The sequence below is a fragment of the Xiphophorus couchianus genome, chromosome 13 (assembly GCF_001444195.1).
Source record: "Xiphophorus couchianus chromosome 13, X_couchianus-1.0, whole genome shotgun sequence".
Taxonomy (NCBI): Eukaryota; Metazoa; Chordata; class Actinopteri; order Cyprinodontiformes; family Poeciliidae; genus Xiphophorus; species Xiphophorus couchianus.
This window is the reverse complement of record NC_040240.1, coordinates 864,202-885,330: the sequence shown is the minus strand read 5'-3', so window position 1 is coordinate 885,330 and position 21,129 is coordinate 864,202. Positions and strand designations below refer to the sequence as shown.

Below are 21,129 nucleotides of genomic sequence, written 5' to 3'. Positions count from 1 at the left end.
TGTTTTTTTTCACCCTCTATTGGCTTTACACTACTCACAGACCTGTTGTCATTGCAACTGACAGCAGCCGTTTTTTTTTTTTTAATTAACTGAACCAAAAAGCACAGAATTCTGCAGTATATCTACATGTTAAGGTTTTCAAAGTCAAGCTAGCATAACTAACCTACTTCCCTCTCCCTCACTATTTTCTTTTTTAATAAAAAATGTTTTACTCACCTGGAAAATGTGATACCATTGGAGCTCTTTGTCTAGCTGTGATTGTTTTGGCAATTAATAGCAAAACTTTTTTTTTGTACATTGCATACATTTGTGATTTAGCGACATTTAGCGCGTAGCAAGGTGTCTATAGGCGCACAGATTGTGGTTATTGGTTTTTATGCTCAACATTGTTCTTGTTTGCAGAAAAGGAAGCAAAGATCCAAAAAGAGAAGGAGCTTGGGATCTATAAAGAAAAAAAGGTAAAGCTAATCAGCCTGGAAATGTTGATTGTTGGAATTTCAACAGAAACACAAATAGCTGATCAATGAAAAAAATGTGAAGTAAAAAAATCTGACAGCTTGAAAGTAAAAGTCAGACAAAAGGGCAAAGGTGGGCTTTTATTAAAAGCTTAACTTGTCCTGTACCTTAGATATGTTTTTAATATTCAAAGTAATTGTGATTTCCAAATCTGCACTCAAAACACATTCTGAAAAGAACATGCCATTTACCTCGCAAAAGTAGAATAAAAAAAAAAAAAATTATGAGTTGGATCAGGAAATCAGGAGTTGGCCAGTTGGTTTTCATCTCTACTGGAGCCTGGCCAATAGGAAGCCGAAAAATCAAACCTTTTCTTGATTGAAGAATGCAAAACTGTGCAGCCAATTATTTCTTGTTAATGTCATAATAAAAGTCTGTTTTACAGCAACCCATCTTTCACATCATAGCAAGAAAGTAAGAATATTAATATTTTTCTTTTCTTATATCTGCTAAGATAGTATTTCTTAAAAACATTGCATAGTCTAAGTGTGGTGTTCGTAGGTCAACCCTTTAAAACAAAACAGAAAATATTTGAATGAAGCTTTAAAATATATAAATGATTTGAGAATGAGAAGGTCATTCACCCCAGAAAATTGGGGATTAAATAAATAATTTTAAAAAATGCACCTCAAGTTGTCTGTTTTTGGTTTGTGAACCATTTTGATAATTATGTATCACATTAAGTCCCAGTAAAATACATTGTTTGTGGCTATGTGCCAAACTGTAGAAATGTTTATTTTGTTTGCTTTTAGATTAACAACTTTGTCTTTTGGTATTTAAACTCATGTTTGATTGGGAGTGTTGTCATTGACAGACGTTTCAAATAATGTCACATTTTCTACACTTCAGCTTGTCAAGCGTCCTTTTTGTTTTGAACAGCCCAGACGGCCCTCAAAAAAGCACGCTGCCATCAGAGCCAGCACTGCTGACGAGGCCATTGAGAAGATGTTGGAGCAGAAGAAGATATCCACCAAGATCAACTACGACGTGTTAAAGGACCTCGTCGTGAAGCCTGGCAGCAGCCCGGCTGGTGTGGGGGAGTCACCGAAGATGGAGCCGCCGGCACCTAGGACGCCCGCCTGCACCCGCAGACCTGCGCCCACTAGAACCCCCCTGAGCCTCAGCAAGCCGCTCAACACTCTGGGAAAACGGTAGGTCGTCCTGTCAGCTTAATAAACATGTTGGACCATTTACTAGAGGATGTTTGTGACGGAGGAGCCGTCACGAGCTGGGACTTAATTAGAGAGTCCGTGTCAGCATGCGAGCACGCCCGCACACACAAACACACAAACGCGTACACAATCGCTAACTTACTTTTTGTTGCAGCTTAAACTGATGCAGTTCATCGTGGGTGCACACGCGGTGTTCCTGCTTCAGTTAAACATTCATCCTAACCTGCTTTCAGCTTCAAACATTTTCCCGGTTCTATTTTCAAGTAGGGTTGTTTCCAGATTGTGGCGTGCCGGGAGGGAGTCACATGATGTAGTGATGTCATCAGAGCGCACTGAGTGTTGTCTATTAAATTGAGTATTGTATTTTTGTTTACAAGTTTATTTATTTATTTTTTTGCTCTTATTATTATTGTTATTATTTATTATTATTATTTTATATACTTTAAGAGTTTATTTGAGTTAGAAATAATTGCTTAGTTTTTAATTGTTTGGACTTTCTGTGGGTGGAGCCTGTGGCTTTAAAAGCAGGGCTCTGCGCCACAGGGAGGCAGTCTCTGACTAGACACCTGAGAAGTCACATTGAAGGTGATGGACTCTGACAACAAAGGTACTGCTGTTTGTCTGATTTTAACCTGCCTTGGATGTCCTTTGTAAATACTTTTCACCTGCCACTTTGTTCACCTGAAGAAAAGCTTAATAAATTTCACTAAAGTGATCTCCGGCCTTGGCCAGTCATTTATGTTTGACCAAGTCATAATAGAACCCCGTCACAATGTTCCTAACAAAACAGCAGGTATGTAAATTTGACAAAATCAGAACTGGAAGAGTTATTGCTGTTGGATTTCATTTACGTTGTTTTAAGTGATTTTCATGCTGCAGTATATATTCAGGACACAATATCCAAGTGATGATGCTGGATCTTTGAGGAAAAACAAGAAACCTTAGTATTCATCAGGTAGGTCTGTTCCTCCACAAAAGCAACAAGTAGCACTAACCTGGAGAAGAGACAGCATGCAGACATTACCTGTCATGGAAATATTCTAACAGCTGAGACACAGAGCAGTGGTTCCCAACCAGTTTTTCACCTGAGAGTCACAGTGTTTTTATTCCTGATAGTCCAGTTTGATTGGGAACTGAAGTTGCAACATTGTCAAACTAATCAAAGCCTTTGAAAAACTTGTTCCCCTCCTCGCCTGTGGTGGCGCCGCAGCAAGAACCACTGAAGGAAATTACATAAAAAACTTCTGAAAAAGACTCTAGCAAAACTTCTTTCTTCACGAAATGTAAACAAAAATGGAGTGGCATCAACTTTTAGTGTTAGTAGGATTTCTGTCTTGTCTTTGGCTAAAGACCTCTCAGTAGAGGTGCACTGATTGCAGTTTTCTCACCGATTACCGACCTTTTAAAAAGCTTAACCTGCCGATTCCGATTTTGGCCGATACCAATTTTTTTGTCTGAAATGTTGCTCAATATAGCAAGAAAGTTGTTGAGTTGGCAACAGTGGGGTGACTAATGTTAACTGCAAACGTGCAGACATATCTTGGTGGGCTGACGTGTCAGTCAAACCTTTCTCACCGGAGAGCAAAAGAGGACAGTGGTTGACTCTTTGCCAAGCTAGATAAGATTGGTGGATAAAATCAGCTTCACATGTAAAAATCAGCCAGTCGTTGATCTCCCAAAATGAAGGAAATCAGCACAGATAAATTGGCTGGCCAATAAATCGGTGCACCCCTTTTACATCTCTGTAGCCCTCTGACCTTATTTTAAACACTTTTTCCAATACTGAAGACAATACAACTTTGACTTTTTTTTTCTCAGTAGCAGGATCTGTACCAAATGGGGGGATGGGTGCAAGTTCAAATTGGTAGTGCTTACATATGATGCATTCACTGACTGAAAGAAATTAAATGTTTTAGCTTCCAGCTGGCCCCTCAACAATCAAAGACGATCAATCTAAAAATTGACGCATTCGTCTCCAAAAAATACAAAGGGAAATTTGTAGGATCCTTCTGGAAAGGTGAGGTATGCTCGTCAGTAGAGCATACCTCTACTGATGAGGCATAAAACAAACATCAGGATGGTTGTTTTAGATTGTATTTCAGACAACACTGCGTGCCTTTTGAATGTAGAACCCCATTAAATCTTCTCATCTCCTCTGAGAGGATTTCAGCTGTCCTTTGACAAAAATGCCATCTTGACTGTTTTCTCTGTTTCTTCCAGTGCTAGAAGATTTTGTTGAATCAGTAGGTTATGTCAGAGATGAGTGTATCTCTCATGATTACTGCCTTAAGCATTTAAATCTGCCTATAGTTACGTTAGCTTAGCGATCCTTCAGTACCTCAAACTATTAAATAATCTCTGTCCCTAACAGCCAATTACATCAAGACTAGATAGATGCCAGCTGTTTCTTTACTGCCACACCAGCCATTCCTTCTCTTCTGCTACGCTCAGACCTAGATGTTTAATTTTTTTCCCTGGCTTCAATCTGTGAACACTAGAAAGCTCCTCCTTGTCTCCTTCCGCTTGACTAACATAATCAGCTGCGTCAGGAGGACAGATGCTCGGTTTGCCTCTCCACTCCTGGGGGATATTCCTTTTTTCTTTTTTTTTTTAACCATCTTCTCAAATCCACAGACAGGATTTGTCTGTGGGTGTTGCTTTGACGACAAGCAATCACAAAAAAGATCCGCTCTGTTCCTTTCAGAAGAATTGAATCGTTCTGGGTTTGCCGTACAGGAAAAACTAAATGGTTTCTACTGTATTTGATTTAGGGAGGAATTGGTTTTCCTACATGACTTTGTTTTCTAAAGCCCTTTGAGATGACGCTAGTTTTGGGTGCCATCTTTGAGCTTTAGTGGACCGCTGTAGGGGCAGCTGTTTGGTGATTAAGGGGATGTAAAGCCCCACTGTTGGCTCCGTCTCTCATCTTTTGGTTAATTCATCTCTATTCATTGGTAGCCGTTTGCAGGGCCTTTGTAAAGCCGGTTCTGAATCATGATGTAGTGTGCTGTTTGGTCTCAGAGACGCCGAAGGATTTTGATAAGTCTGTTAAGTCTGCTGCAGTTTATCATGCTCTTTTTTAGCAAAGGCTACTTTTGTTGTTAGATTAAACACATTTATAAACCCTCCAGCAGACTTAGCTTATTACTTGCCTCCACAATGAGGAATTCAGAAATTCCACTATATATATAAGATTTAGAACCACCTTTATACAATACTTTGACAGATCCCAATAGTATTGGATGAGTTTTACATTTATGTCCACTTTGATCAGTCATGGTTCTATAACATGCAAGAATCCCTCAACAGCAAGTCATTTCAGCGTTCAGATTAGTGGACATGAATGCCATATCTACTATCGTCTGGTAGTCGCTGCCTGGTTATCAACTTCTCTGTTCTATGTCTCTGTTAGGTGCAGTGAGAGTAAATACTGTGTTGGTGATCAGTGGAAAGGTTTGTGGATTGTTAAATTAGAGGAAAATGTGTAAACAGAGAAAATACGCTCTCCTACTGCGTAGAAACAGACTTCAGCTCTCAACAGAGCTCTGAAATTCGAAGACCCTTGAACCAGTTCATGAACAAAAGATGTATGGAAGTGTTTTCTGATCTGGAAACACTTTGAATGGATGATCTGGAGAGTCTCAGTGTTTGGGGTTTCCTCCTGGGCCAGTTATAGTTGCAACCTGATGTTGGATAAGTGAAGATAGACAGACAGACAAATCAAAAAAGCGTGTTTGTGGGTGTGTGTGTGTGTGTGTCATTTTTCCACGGCAAGTTCAGATCCTGGATAAGCCCCCAAGAATCGTCATTGCACATTACAAATATGGGAGTTAAGAGACATTTCATTCAAGTCTTATTTTATTTTCCACAGCTAGCTCATTCTGAGTTTAGCTTTCAAATACACCAGAGATTTTAATGGTTAGTAATCTGAGGATGTAGCTACGAGAGTTTAATATTTTTAAGTCTAGTTTATTTAGATTTGTAGTCTTTAAAATGAGCCTGTTTCTAATAAAGGCCAGAGACATGACTGCATTTGTTTGATTCTAGATATTTGACTTGGCTAAGTTGAGTGACAGCAGCTCATCCTCTGCCGTCCAGACATCCTTTCTTAGCTGAATACAGACAAATAATGACAGAAGCTACGGGATAAAAAAAAACTGGGCCATTTGGATAAAATCCTTGTTTTATCCGCCAAATAAAACAAAATGTAGCCTAACCAACAATTAACAACATTCACATTAAGTTGATTTTAGCGTGATAGATGGTTTCCTTTGGCAAGCCTTGCTACCTAAAAGTTATGTTATCTTTCCTGCCATGTTAGTCTTCACTCCCAAAACCTTACATTTATTCACTCTTCCTGCTCTGCTTTATTGAACCCCCACCCAGCACCACCTCCCCCACCTTACCAAGCTATTACCAGTTTTCAGCCATTGGCTAAACTACTTCCCTCAATCATCTTTTCAGCTCAGGCTGAGTGTCATTGGCAGTAAGCTGATTAGGAACGCACGGCTAAACCCAGCAGAGACTGAAAGCCCAACGTAGCGTCTTGCCTGAGTGGATGGATAAAGCCGGCGACGGAGGAGAGCAAAGGGAGGGAAAGTGAATGTGCAGACGAAGTAAAATGGGGTGGACAGGATGGGAGGCTGATTAATAGGTTGGATATCATTCTGTGTCACGGTGCATCTCTTTGGGTAATTAATCTACGGTATACATTTTAACTGCAGCTTAAAGATGGGTTAATGAGATCGGGGAGAAACTGCGGTTTGACTGCTGATGTATAAGGAAGAACTCAAGTAACACGATGTGCAGTGTTAAGAAAGACAAACCGGAATAGTAGGCAAAATGGATCCGTGTGTTTTACTGTAATGAATGCTAAGTGGCTTGTAGTATAGCCTGAAGACATCTGAGTTAATACAATAGCTACATCAGAGTCATAAGATGTATAAAGCCTTAAGATGTATAAAGGAAACAATTCCAGCTGTCAGGGAGCAAATGTGTAATTATTACCATGGTGAAATTAGATAGTGTTAGACATGGACCAGTAGGATGTTCTTATTGTATGATAACCAGGAAAGGCTGCAGTTATTCATGCCGCTGCTGGAAAGATGGCTTACTAATTGTTCCAGTTCTAATGATAATATTAAAGAATAAGCTCTGGACTTGAACAATGGAACATTTCTGACAGAATTTTGGTTTTAAAAAAAACTAACTTTTTAAAAGCTTGCCATAAGTTTAATATGTATGACAGCATGTTAGGGCTATTGTAGACAGAAAAAATGAGTAAATTTCCATCAGAAAAATGACATTTTAGCTTAATCTCAGAAATTTTCCAGAATTTTTTTTTTTAATTTCTGAGTTTCAAAAGTTTAAAATATTTTTTTTCCCAAGCAAATTTCTGAGATTAGTGTAAAATTTATGAGGTTTTTTTGTGTATTTTTGTGCCTGAAGGTGAAAAGGTTTACAGGGTGTGAATACTTTCACAAAGCACTGTAAATAAACACGCGTTGTTGCATGCATGGCTTATTGTTCAACTGCATGTGAGCTACAATTTTCTTCTCCACTTTTCAAGAAAAATTCTCTGAGTGAACCCTGTTGGATTTCCATTGAGCAGTGCTGGTTCTCCATATTTAAGTTTCAGTGTTTTGGACGTCATCTGAACCGTTTGGAACTGGACTAGCCTGGACTGACCGGGTTGTACTAATGTCTCTCCACATGCTGAGATCAAGAGGTAGGAAAGACCTCAGTGAGAACACTGCTCTCTATTGTACTCTGCTGGAGGGAGTGATTTATTTGTACTCACTATGTCGCCTGCTCCACTGACCGAGAGTCACTCCCTGCTGTTGTGAATGGTCGCCATGGTGATAAAAGGCTGCCAAGAAGTCTGCCACCGCAAGCCTGGCAACACTGCTGATGGCCTTTTGATCTTTGACCTCCTCAATAGACTGTGGGGATCTGATATTAATGATTTCTGTCACGCAGAAAGCAATTAGCTTCACTGTGAATAAATATGACAGAAAGTGGAAAACCTTTGCCAGCAGATCTGTGTTGTTGAGGACTATTGCTCCAAAGTATGGAGCAAAAGGGTTTAAACCACCCAGTAAAAAGAGGGGAAGTTTTCTTGCATCATACAATATAAAGTGGCAGTAAGTTGTATTGTTTTCTTTTTCCTATTAAGCAAAAGTTTCCCTTTGAAGACACAAAGTATATTCTGAGAACAGCAACAGATGTGTTTGTCTCATACTTAGTGGTGGATCTTTATTGCTGGTTGGTTCTTCCGATCCAAACAAAAACAGCAAATCGGTTCCTTTTTGCCTGAGATTTGCTACTTGACATCTTGCACCATCCTCACCCTAAAGAAGTGTGCTGCTCCTTTTCTTAACACATTCGTCACACTTAGTCTATTCTATTAATTTCTTATTGATGATAATTTGATTCAAAACTCAAAATTTCATCTTTAGACGTTTCTCCATCTATCTGACCTTCTAAGTGCTGTTTGCTTTACGTCAGCCCACACCATGACGTTTCCACCTGCAACCTTCACTTTTGGCATGTTGGTTTTGGGTTGATGTGCAGAAGCTTTCTTCTTGTAAACATGGCTGTTAGCCGTAAAGTCCAAAGAGTTTAGCTTTAGCATTATCCGACATAACTATTTTCTCCCAGTATTTCACTGGCTTCAAATCTTCTGGAGCAAGCTTCAAATGTTCTTCAGCAGACTTTTCCTTTTCCAGCAGTGGAGTCTTGTGCAGTGCAAGGATTGACTTGTTTCTAATCTCATCCACACACTGTGATCAGCTTCCCTGAACCTGCTAAAGAAAAGGATCATCCCAGCACGAAGCTGCTGCCACCGCCATGGTTCTGATGTTGGAGTTTAAAACTTCTAGCATCAAGTTATTGTTTGATGAAAGTGGCCAAGTGTCTCTGTTATTGCTGCACAGTTACAGGAAAAGTGTCATGGTTTGGGCAGCTGTGAATGAGTCGGTTTAGACTTTGAATAATCCAGTTTTCTAGTACAGATATCAAAATCTAGATTTTTTAACAACCATAATCCCAACGCAATTGGGAAACCCTGGATCATGTAGGTGGATTCATGGGTAACAACAGCCAGTTATCCAAACCATTTCTGACACAACTTCACCGACTCCCAAGGTGCACAGAGGGGACTAAAAATCTGTAAAAGATGAACCGACAGATTACTAAACCCATAACTCCCAGCCTGACTTTTACCGCCCTCCCAAATTTCCTTCAAATATATTAGTACGGGATTTTTTCCCCCCTCTAAGATAATTTTTAACTTAAAATGTTAACAGTGTAAAGTTGGCTGGTCAACTTGAAACAAGGTAGTACAGATGATACTACCTTCAAGTTCTAAATAACAACTTTATTGAAAGACCAATGCAGTTCAGCTGGTGACTTTCAGGAGGCCACAAGTCAAAATGCATCATTGGTCTTTCAATAGAGTTGTGTGCAGCATGTTTCAAACTCCAGTTTTGTTTTTGATCAAACCCATGGATCCATCACTTTTACTTTGTCACTTCTTTTCTTGACCTCTCTGTGACCTTTGCCTGCATTTTACTGATTTGCCTTTTTGTTTTTATTCCTCTACCAGGTTCCTATAGTCCCTCACCATTCCCTTCCTTGACAATGTCCAGCTCAGCCCGCAGGGGAGTTGCTCTTGTCTAACACATGTGACCTGAATATTTCTCTCCGTAGTGAGTGGTCCACCACCTTGTCTGGGATATTATAATAAGGTTTGAGAATGAAGGGGGGTAGCGTTGGGGGTGAAGATGAAACATTCCCCGCTCTCCCGTCCCTTTACCCCGGTTACAGCAGATTAATTAAAAGCTCACTCGCACTCTCCGTCTTATCAGTGAGAGTTGAGCTCGGCACCCGGCTGGGTGGGCATTAAAGAAGGTGGGGAGCCCCCGGGAGTTATGTTAATATCAGCCAGCGTGGTGGGATTTCTACTTAGGAATTACCGCCAGTGGTAAATTCATTGCTGATTATCTCTTGGGCTGTCTAAGAAAAGATTTCCTTCTCAGAGAGACATGTCACTCAAAGTTGGGTCTGAGCTCCTTCTCATTCACACCATTTCACTGTCAGGTGCTTGGAGCCAATAGAGATGTAGAGAATGTAGGACTCTAACAAAGTTATTTGCTGGTATTACCTTGTAAATCGGCTACATTGTCCAGAGTTTCTGTAGATTATGAATGTAAAAGGATCAATTTATAACTAGCCGTAGCGCAGGCAAGGATTTGTGGCCAAGAAAAACATTTGGACCAATCAGTGTCTGAAACCAAAATCTATGTTTGGTTTTCAGTCAACATGAAGCTCAAATTGAGAGCCTTGTTGAGCTGCTTGTCGTCTACGTCTTGATTTTCAAAGACTTTTATAGATGAAAGGTTGAGACTGCAGTGCCTCGCATACACCCCAAACATTTTCCTGTTTCTCACAATACAACCAAAAACCTCTGTATATTTCACTGGTACTTTATATAATAAACCAAGAGAAAGGACAGTAAGTGCAAGGAAAAGGAAAATAAATCATTAATTTCAGGAACAACAGAGCTTATTAAAAATGTGTGTGGGTTTAATTTCTTTTTTTTTTTATGAATGTAGTGCTAGCAACAGTCTTCAGAAGCTAGCTAGCTAACTTAGTAGATCCTGAGTGTAACTTAACTCCAGTAAAAATGAGCGTGTTAGACATAAATATTTATAGAAATAGTGCTAAATACAGATGTGAATTGCAGATGAGGTGCATTGTGGGTGGTTTTCATTAGAAAAGCTTCAGAGGGGGAACTTCCTGATGCAGCTTTCTTAACATACTCATGTCTGACACACATTGAAGATTCATCCACCTGTCCACTGATAAAATCCAGCGTCATTTTGCCTTTCCTCTCTCCTGTCAAGTTTTCTAAACCACATGTATTAGCTATTAAAGGATTTATAGCCTAAATAATAGGATGCAACTTGCTTGAATCTCAACATTTATATAATAAGACAAATTAAATTGGATTCATTTTGTTTACATGGGGCCAATTTATGGGATTCATATTTTTAGCCATTGCATTATTTTCCTCCTCTGTAAAGATTAAAAGTGTAATTCCATTTAGATTTTTTAGATTTGATGTCTTTAATCCTCCTTGTGTTGCAGATTGCAGCCGTTCATCAGCAGACAACCCAAGAAGAAGCTGGCTGTGGAGCAGGTGAACTTCCTGTTCATTTGCTCACCTGCAAATGAACCAACGTTTCATTTGCAACAACATGAGCATCAAAATGCAGGACTTGTTCTGACATCCGGATCAATGAGTGATGAGCAGGAGGAGAGATTCCATCAGGACAGAAAAGAGACGGAGAATTTTACACAATGAAGACATAAAGTTCAATTTATATGTTCTTCTCCTTATCATTGTTTATTATTCAATTTATAGGAATCCAAGTTTATAACATTTAATTAATACACTCTGTTGGAAAACTTTTATTTTTCTCCTAAAATCTTTTTTTGATTGAGAAATGTGAACGGAAATGAACTGATAATGTCACAGAAATGTTATCAATTTAGTCAGAACATGATTTCTCTTAATTAAATTAGAATAAAAACTTGACCTGATTGAGAAAAATTGATGTCATTTTTGGATGCAGCAGTGAAAAATAATCCTAATTCAGTTGAAAAAACATAGACAACTTCCAAAAGATATTTTTTGTAACCCTTTGGAGTGAACATTTGTTAGCTTAACTAATATAATGGGAAGACCTTGAAATACAAAGAAAAACTCACTTTTTGAACCATGAAGAAAATTAGTTTTCCAAAGCTCTGATTAATATCTAATTTTTTCATGCAGGTAAATGATCTGCTGGTGGGGTTATTAAAAAAAATAAAATTAGGTGCTGAAGTCATTTACTGCAATAAGGTGAAAGATGTTGGTCACACTACAACGCTACATTTAGCACATCTACTGCCTCCTCCGCTGTAGTGCCACGTCTTGACTATATGAGCCACTAAAGTGGTGAAAATAATCAGCGTCTCTTCCTGATTGTTTGGTCAGACTGAAGCCCCTCCCCCACCGGCAGCGACTGCAGAGGCCCCGCCCAGTGCAGTTGTTGTCGAGAGTGGACCCGTCCTGTATGACGATGTAGACGAGGAAGAGGATGAAGAGGAGGAGACCTGTGTCAGTGCCATGGAGCTGCTGGGCGGCGACGGTCAGTTTAAACACACAGCAGGTGTTTTACCTTAGAGAGCGCTTGATGAATAAATGTAGTTAGTTGGTATTTAAATATGTTTTTGGTTTTTTTCTTGTTTATTTTAAACAAGTGGTACCATATTGTCAATTTTCCAATGTTTTCTCATCACTAATTTTTATAACAAGTTAAGTCTGGAGAAACTGAAGCGTCTTCTTGTCAGATCTCTTTATACCACAATAAGGCTACATTCACACTGCAGGCAAATATGATGCAAATCCAGTTTTTTTGCCCATATGCGACATGAATTCTATTTACTTGACAGGAGTCAGAAAGATCCAATTCCCATCTTTTCACCCCACAAAACGATTCTGTGCCACTTCCATATGTGGTACTAAGTTGTAGACGCTTTGAAATTTTTCAAAGCGATATTTCTGATAATTCTGATCAATATTTTTTGATATTTATGTAAATACAGAGGAAAACAATGGCTGACATTAGAATTCAGAACGTATAAAAGAAGTCTGTCTTTTTAGTTGTGCTTTATTTTTATTTGTTTCTTTTGTGTTATGATCTTGTGATGATACGCTCCACTCTCATTGCTGAATAAACTTTAACATTCATCCATAAACTTCTCCATCCATCATTACTTCTGTAAACTGTATTACTTCAGTGTGACATCTATGTTCTTCTTCGGTCACTTTGGGATCCTGAACCGTTTACACAGAAGTCTGATTGCGGTCGCATTTAATTAATAATATGAACAACCACATAAAAAAAAAAAAAATTACATTTCAGCAAAAAATCAGAGTTGAGCAACGAGACCTGCTGTGTGAATGTAACAGATATGTCATTTAAATGCCTTTAACAAGACAAATGGGTCCAATGCATACATTTAGAGTTTGAGATTCCAGTTAATAAAATGTAACCTAAGACAGTCCAGCTCATTGCATTGAGTCACCGCAGCAGTTCCTCATATTGAGAAAGCATGCTGTGAAAGTGGAAAGGAAGAATTCCCTTTCAACAGGAGGAAACCTCCAGCAGGAATCGGATTCAGGACCACATGTGGAAGTGACTCAAACCTGACTCAAAACAATCAGATCTGAACCAGAGGAAAGATAAACTCAATCCTGAGTCTCTCACTACATGGTCATTCCCTTTCCCCCCTCTGTCTCTCCCTCCCTCCAGGTTATGGATGTGACGGGGATTATGATGATGGGTACTAGCCACATCATCCACCTGGCTCATCATCCCCAGCCGGCCTTGGAATCTGAAGTTGGAGCCGACCTTCACTAACAGGAACCCATAACGAGCTGCTAAGGATTGGGCACAGGAGCAGAAGTTTACAGAACGCCATGCTGCTTTGCTCCAATCGGGCTGAAGTTGGTTGACCTGGTGATTATAATGCTGCTCTTTGAACGGCCCACTGGATCGTTTGCAGGTTGGACTTATTGGGTTTTTTAACCTGTAGAAACAACCTTTTAGGAAGATCCTCCTCCAGTGAGAAAGAAGCTGAGGCTGTTCTGGACTTGTTGCTCCTGCACTACATCCCTCCTGAGACCTTCCATCCAGATCTGTGATGGTTTTGTTTTGTGATTAGTTGTTCTCATTACCTTTTGGATGGAAGTTGAAACGGTCTCTTAGGTTGAATACAATGTTCTCCAGGACCATCAAGGCACAGATATGAGAAAGTTTACGATTTTGTTTTCTAATTATTTGGCAATGGCCTTCCCCTGTTTACTTTCTGCTGAAGCTGTACCATAACATCTTTATATGGAAGGAACATCTGATTTAGGTTTTATGTTGCTTCCAATATCATTTGGAGGGCTCAGAAAGCTTTCAAATTAGAAGTTGGAAATGCATTTTTGTTAATATATTTTGCATTATGGAGTTTTGTCAGGGTTGAGATCTCTTTTTTGAATGATTGCGTGTTAAGGTGAGGATTATTTTTGCTGTATTGACAGAGCAGTATTCTTAAAGTGATGACTGTGATTATGTATCTATGTAGTACATTAAAGACATCACTAACTGGGAAAAGAAGTGTTTGGGATCTGTGCCTTTCTTCAAACCACTATAACATCTCAGGGAGATGCTGGAGGAGATCAATCTTTTCACAATTATCTGTCTCATGGCGTACTGTCACAGCATGGTGATCGTTTTAACAAATATTTAAAAAATGTTTTATTGAAAAGCTACTTACTATAGTTTTCAATCATCTGACTCAGCTAAAGAAAATCCATATTTTGTCAAGTTGTGGTTCGACATGCTTAGGTACAATGACATAAAGTTAAATGATTCACATTAACTGGGCTGGGCTTTCATGCTATAAGCAGAACTAAAATACCAGCTATTCAACCCAACCATACAGGAATAAAGACCAGAATAGGGGGAAAAAGAACAAACATCTTTTCTCAGTGAGTTCCACTCAAATGAACTGTTCTAAAAATTCAAGCACTTTTTTTTAAATCTGGGAAACAGAACATTACCAAACTGTGCAGGAAATTAAATATAAAAATCTATGTAGTCTCAGTCATTAATTCCTACCCAGAATATCCTCCTCAATTCCAGTCAAAGCCAGAATTCACTGGAATTGCTGAAGTGGCTCCTGAAAAAAGCCGACAGTTCCTCCTGAAGAGACTCTGTTTGGGAGGAGGAATAAATAAAATGTAGCAATTTCCTTTTCCTACTCCTGTTTAGAAACCTGAGAATGTTTTGTCTGTGCAGTTGGGATCATTTGTTTAACGCTGTTGATTATCATCCACAAATGTTGGTCCAAAATAGCAGCAAACAACTGGAAAAGTGACCCAAACCACAAACTCTTTGTTCCATTTCTTAGCTCAAGCGGAGGCTTCCCAGAGATCCTGGGACTTTTCCTCTGTCTCTCGTGTTCTGTTTCAGATCAACCTGCTGTTCCTTCCCCTGCCGCCAGAGGGCAGTGGATGAATCATTCACACTGAGGATTTGCTGTTGACTGTGCTTTGTCATCAGAACATCTAAAACATTTAGTTTTAATATGCTGACATTACTTTTCTCACGACATACTCTTAAAAACATAACATTAACTTGATCTTGTAAATAAACAGTCAGTGCTTTTATTGTTTCCACATCCTCAAACCATTACCTGCCTCATGTTGTTCAGTTCAACACCACCCAGATGGAGGAAGGAGGTGGAGTTGAAAGCAGCTCTGCTCTCCAGTGGAGCAGGTTAAACAGAAACGGGAGGCGCGGCCCGCAGCAGCTCTTCCCTCTGACCTCCGTTTTTTCTCCTTCATCTCAGATTCCTTTTCTCCTGTAACTGAGACAAAGACACGGAGGTGTAGTCAAAGAACACGCCTGATTATAATCAGACACATGTCGTTTTATCTTTTATTTCTTTACATTGACCTTTTTGTAATAGTTTTGGGTGTTTCTAATTGATTTCAGTCCCTGTTTAAATTTTCACAGAAAGAACAAAAAGCAATTATATACGAAAATGTATTCATACTTTATCTTTTTCTTCCATACTAATTCAGATCTAGAAAATATTTGTAATTGGACTCCACACTTTTCAAAACTACAAGCAAAACAAACTTTGGAAGACTTCTAGAAAATTCAGTTTTTCCTCCAAAGGTAATGGTGGTCATTATGGCCAAACGGTTTCATCAGACCACAGAACATCTCTCCAAAAATAAAGATCTTCATCGCTGCATCTGCAAACTGGCCTTTAATGTTTCTTTTGAAGTAAAGGCTTCTTCCTCGCTGAGCGGCCTTTCAGGGTCCAGGACAGTTTGACTGTGGATAATGAATCTGTCTTACCAGCTTCAGCAGCATTTCCACAAGATGTTTGGCTTTTCTGTGGTCTATGTACTCATTTTGGACAAAAAACCATTTTCTAAGACACAGGACCTATCAAGTGACAAATCAGAGGTTTTCTTCTGAATTTGAAGAAAGTTACAAAAAATCCTTTAGGAATGTTATTGCTAAACTTTCTGACATTTAACAAATAGGAATTATTCTGTGAATTGTAACTGACCAAAAACAAGAGAAGTTCTGATTTAACTTCAGATAGAAAGAAATGAGTTTGTCTCTTGTGATTCTGTGAATGTAAACTTGTGGTTTCAACTGTATCTTCTGAAAGAAGAAAAAACAAAGTTTGGTGTAATATTTGTGAGAATGTGTGTGTTCCGTAGCTACGTCTCCTCTGTACAAGGACTTATAAGTCCAGTTTACAGTCCACACAGGATGGACACTCTGTAGGCGACTGGAGGTCAACCAGCAAAGTGAGTTGCTAATGAAACAGATTGTTGCCTACATAAGCACACACATACACAAAAACATAAATCCAAAAATAAAAAAAAGACTTTAGCTTTCTAAAAATATAGCAGAGCTTCTCCTCAACTAGTCCTAATCTCTTACCTTTTAAAATCGCGGTGATCCAGCATCAGTCTGATCTATTGGTGCTGGATGCCTTCTTCTCTACTAATGTGCATTTTCTTATTTTTTTCACCTATCTTTTTTATTCTTTAGCGGTCTATCATCTCATAACTCCTAATATAATTCCTACCTCTCCTGTTTGGCTTCTTGATGGGCTTAAAATCGACAGTGTTGTTAGGAAATACCAATTTCCAGTCTGAGACCTTGGTCTTAAATAAACAATAAAATTGGTTACATGAGCATTGTAAAAATTCATGGATGATGTCTTCATAACAACTCAGTTTTCAAGGATGACAGGTTGTGTAAATATCCTGGACATTATTTAGAATTGTCCAAATTTTAATAAAAAGAGACAACTGGCAAGTTTATTAAATACATACTGACAAGCATTAATTACACAGAAAATGTAAGAAAATATTTAATAAAATAAAAAATAACATGCAAATGAACACAGATATAAGAAAATTAATAAACTAACGAGAAATGAAATGCAGACTATGAAACGAGCATAAGAATACAGAAGGCTTACCTATAATGGAAACATTCAACGTGTAAAATGTCATTATTTCAACTTTTACATTTTTGTATTTAATTTATTTTTATTGCCCATTTATTCTGTATAAACTTTCATCACAAAAAAAATAAATACAGATGAATTTAGTTTTAAACATGATATGCTTGTAACTATAAGAAGCAATAAAATATGGTGAAGCAGAATCTTTGGCGAAAACACTAGCGGCATTGATAAAGGTTTAATTTTGGTTTCCAAGGCAACCCGGTAACCCCGCTCACTCCAACCAATGTTTGAACTGAAGTTACATTGTCCAATCAGGAACCGTTTACAATTTAAGTGAAACCCTTCTCATCCAATGGCGTGTAGCAACCGTTAAGCAACGTTCCCACCCACCTCCTAGGTTTATAATCCTCTGCGTGGAGTAGCGCACCAACTTTGTCTGTTCGTGAAGGTTCACAAAGTCTTTATTTCGACAAAATGAGGGAAATTGTTCATCTTCAAGCTGGCCAGTGCGGGAACCAGATTGGAGCCAAGGTTAGAAAGTATTCATGCTTGAAACTTCGGCCTAAATTCGTTGGGATACCGACTGAAAAATTACTTAGTTTGTTTGCGCTGCTAAATAACCAACAGCTTGCTCAGCAGGAACAAAGCTAGCGTAGCTGTTAGCTGAAATGCTATCCATTACTGTTGGCTTGCGTTGTTTTCAGTAAATCTCTCTGCTCTATTAGTTAGTTTAATATTTTTCTTCTCTTTTCGGTTGTAGTTTTGGGAGGTGATAAGCGACGAACACGGTATTGACCCCACCGGGGCATACCACGGGGACAGCGACCTTCAGTTGGATCGTATCAACGTGTATTACAACGAGGCGTCAGGTTGGTTCATAGTTTGCTTCATAGTTGTGTACCATTACTTCAGTGGAGGTCCAAGTAATTCAATATCTCAAAGAAACATTTTAGTACCACGACCGTCCACCAGAGGGCCTGGCCTTTACGTCACCGGATTTCAATTCAATGGTTACTAGTTAGCTGTTGCTAACGGCAACTGTTAACTTTAGGAAGAGTTGTTGCTAACGGTTAGTTGTTGGCAACAGATAACCGGTTGCTACAACTTTTCTCCCACATGTTGCGCACACTGGCTTTTATAATTAGAGAAAATAAATTATTATTGCAGTTAATGGAGAAAATGTTTTTCTTTCTATTTTTTTTTATACTTTAGTCCAATTTACTTTTGTCTCATGTAGGTGGAAAGTATGTCCCTCGTGCTGTTCTGGTGGACTTGGAGCCGGGCACCATGGACTCGGTGAGGTCTGGTCCTTTTGGACAGGTGTTTAGGCCTGACAACTTTGTTTTTGGTGAGTGCATTGCTTTAACATATTTACATTTTATTTGCATAGAGCAGCCACACAAAACTGGAAGATTGTCTATTTTTTGTATTTAACAAATCCACAGAGAAATGCGAGCCTTAATGTTAAATATGATGCAGGTGAACTGAAACAAGCTGATATTATTTCTGTTTTGAATGAGGCTGAAAAGGAAAATAATCCTTTAAACTCACTAATAGATCTAATGTTGACCAGGAAGGAAGGAAACATGAAGCAGCCTGAAGGGAAAGGACTCGATTTAGTTCAGGTTTAAGAAATCTGGATTGAAGATGAAATCATAAAACTAGTCAAATCTTTACAGTGAACTTTGACGACTAAGTCATGATGGTCCTAATACAAGTAAGTGTTTATTCTCTACTTGGGTCTGTTCCAGGTCAGAGCGGTGCTGGTAATAACTGGGCTAAGGGCCACTACACTGAAGGAGCGGAGCTGGTGGACTCAGTGCTGGATGTGGTGAGGAAGGAGGCAGAGAGCTGCGACTGCCTGCAGGGCTTTCAGCTCACCCACTCCCTGGGAGGAGGCACCGGCTCCGGCATGGGCACGCTCCTCATCAGCAAGATCCGGGAGGAGTACCCGGACCGCATCATGAACACGTTCAGCGTGGTGCCGTCACCCAAGGTTTACATCCAGCATTCAAATCACTTCAGATAAGGTGCTCTGCCTCATAGCTGCTTCCTCTGGGTCCTTAACTAGGCTCCATTGTTCTCTGTAATCCCGCCCCCTCCTGACAGGTGTCAGACACCGTGGTGGAGCCCTACAACGCCACCCTGTCCGTCCACCAGCTGGTGGAGAACACTGATGAGACCTACTGCATTGACAACGAGGCGCTGTACGACATCTGCTTCCGTACGTTGAAGCTCACCACGCCCACCTACGGCGATCTGAACCACCTGGTGTCGGCCACAATGAGCGGCGTCACCACCTGCCTGCGCTTCCCCGGTCAGCTGAACGCCGACCTGAGGAAGCTGGCCGTCAACATGGTGCCGTTTCCCAGACTGCACTTCTTCATGCCGGGCTTCGCCCCGCTGACGAGCCGAGGCAGCCAGCAGTACCGGTGAAGACGCTCAGTCCAGCCTTAGATTAGAATCAACCCCACTGTTTTAGAAACTTCCTTTTAACTGAAAGTCTCTCTTCCAGGGCCCTGACAGTCCCTGAACTCACCATGCAGATGTTCGACGCCAAGAACATGATGGCGGCGTGCGACCCGCGCCACGGCCGCTACCTGACGGTGGCGGCCATCTTCCGCGGCCGTATGTCCATGAAGGAGGTGGACGAGCAGATGCTGAACGTTCAGAACAAGAACAGCAGCTACTTCGTCGAGTGGATCCCCAACAACGTGAAGACGGCCGTCTGCGACATCCCGCCACGCGGCCTCAAGATGGCCGCCACCTTCATCGGAAACAGCACGGCCATCCAGGAGCTGTTCAAGCGCATCTCGGAGCAGTTCACCGCCATGTTCCGCCGCAAGGCCTTCCTGCACTGGTGAGTCCAATGCAGCGATTCATAGCGGCGTGTTGTACATCACACAGACACTGACGTTGTGTCATCACAGGTACACTGGCGAGGGCATGGACGAGATGGAGTTCACCGAGGCAGAGAGCAACATGAACGACCTGGTGTCAGAATACCAGCAGTACCAGGAGGCCACGGCAGAGGAGGAGGGAGAGTTTGAAGAGGAGGGAGAAGAAGACCTGGCCTAAGCAACCGCCATGTTGCTTTTCCTCCTGATCTGCAGTTACAGTCAGGAAGCATTTAGGTCAAAACACTGAAGTTGTGCTAAACAGCAGCAGCTTTACTGCTTCTGAGATTGAAGGATTTTCTCAGGCTCAGCTTGAAACATGTTAGATTTTACATTAGAGCTATATCTGGAATATACATATTTGAAATGTGTAAAACTGATACAACTTGTGATGTTAAAGTGTAACTAACCCTGTTAGAAAGCATTAAAGCAGGCAGAGCCAAAAGACTCAGCCAAGGCTGAGCGGTAAGCCTGTTATATTAACATAGTTTGCTGGATGATAAATTGTCCCAGACGTTATTGCAATAAACAATTATGTTCTTGTGTTGAGACCGTTTTCAAGTAATATCAGACAGTCATACTAATAATGTAAGAACACATCATCAAATTTCATTAAACTTTAATTACTAAAGAATATTTAACACTGGAACTGGAAGACATTTTAAATATTAAAAATAAATAAAACAACCAAAACTTCAAATGAAATGAATGCTGAAGTTTCTGTAAACAAAATTACCCTTAAATAAAACAGGCTAGTTGAGACCAGACTGAAGACTTTAGTAGAAAGAGACACGAGAAAAACAAATCGATGTAAATGGAAATTATTGAACGTGTTTTAATTTATCATGTGACGAATTGATTTATTTGGACAGGCTTGGTGAGCAGCGCTGTGGTCAGGATGACAGAACTGTTCACTTATCCAGTTTCTTGCCTATTTATTGTTTTGTTTGTTGCTTTTCCCTTCAACTCCTTAAAATTAGACAAATGTTTGGAGTTTTGTGTTTCACCATTCAACTGAAATTTGTTTAGAGACTGTGTTACTAAACAAATTTACATGATTTATTGAAAAACAGATAGTACCCTAAATAACCATTTTAAACAATTAAGACAAGAAAGTTGATTTGGGGTTAGTTACACTTTAAACCTTTGAGTTCTCTGCCTGTGAGCTGATTGGTTTTTGCGTTGCCAGTGGGACTGTGTAGAACGGTTCCATTAGAAGTCAGACCCGACTCATGTTCACTGTTCATAGAACTTTCCTCCAAGCTGCTGGTTACTTCCTGTTACACTGACAAGTTCTACATAGTTACTAAGTTTAGTTATTTTCTCTGGAAAACATATTTAGTTCACTGATTGCACTACAACACTGGAAATGACCATCAGTCTCTCTGTTACTTTTCTGCTTTTGTTCATAGATTTTAAATAAAACACTTTAAACTTGG

The 21,129-nt window shown here is 39.8% G+C and overlaps 2 protein-coding genes across 2 annotated transcripts in view; both read left to right on the top strand.

Moving 5' to 3' along the window:
* Positions 1 to 13,903, top strand: part of brf1a (BRF1 general transcription factor IIIB subunit a) — a 79,713-nt gene extending 65,810 nt beyond the window's left edge. Inside the window, exons 15-19 of the mRNA XM_028035403.1 lie at positions 403 to 458; positions 1,396 to 1,667; positions 10,839 to 10,890; positions 11,731 to 11,884; positions 13,052 to 13,903. Of these exons, the coding sequence (XP_027891204.1) occupies positions 403 to 458; positions 1,396 to 1,667; positions 10,839 to 10,890; positions 11,731 to 11,884; positions 13,052 to 13,089 (572 nt within the window). The 3' untranslated portion in view covers positions 13,090 to 13,903. The remainder of the gene's footprint in view (positions 1 to 402; positions 459 to 1,395; positions 1,668 to 10,838; positions 10,891 to 11,730; positions 11,885 to 13,051) is intronic.
* A 3,264-nt stretch (positions 13,904 to 17,167) lies between these two features.
* Positions 17,168 to 21,129, top strand: LOC114155498 (tubulin beta-1 chain-like). Its single transcript, XM_028035408.1, has 7 exons — positions 17,168 to 17,324; positions 17,554 to 17,662; positions 18,031 to 18,141; positions 18,545 to 18,789; positions 18,903 to 19,225; positions 19,309 to 19,653; positions 19,724 to 21,129. Exons 1-7 carry the CDS (start codon positions 17,268 to 17,270, stop codon positions 19,869 to 19,871), a joined length of 1,338 nt encoding a protein of 445 aa, XP_027891209.1. The 5' UTR covers positions 17,168 to 17,267; the 3' UTR covers positions 19,872 to 21,129.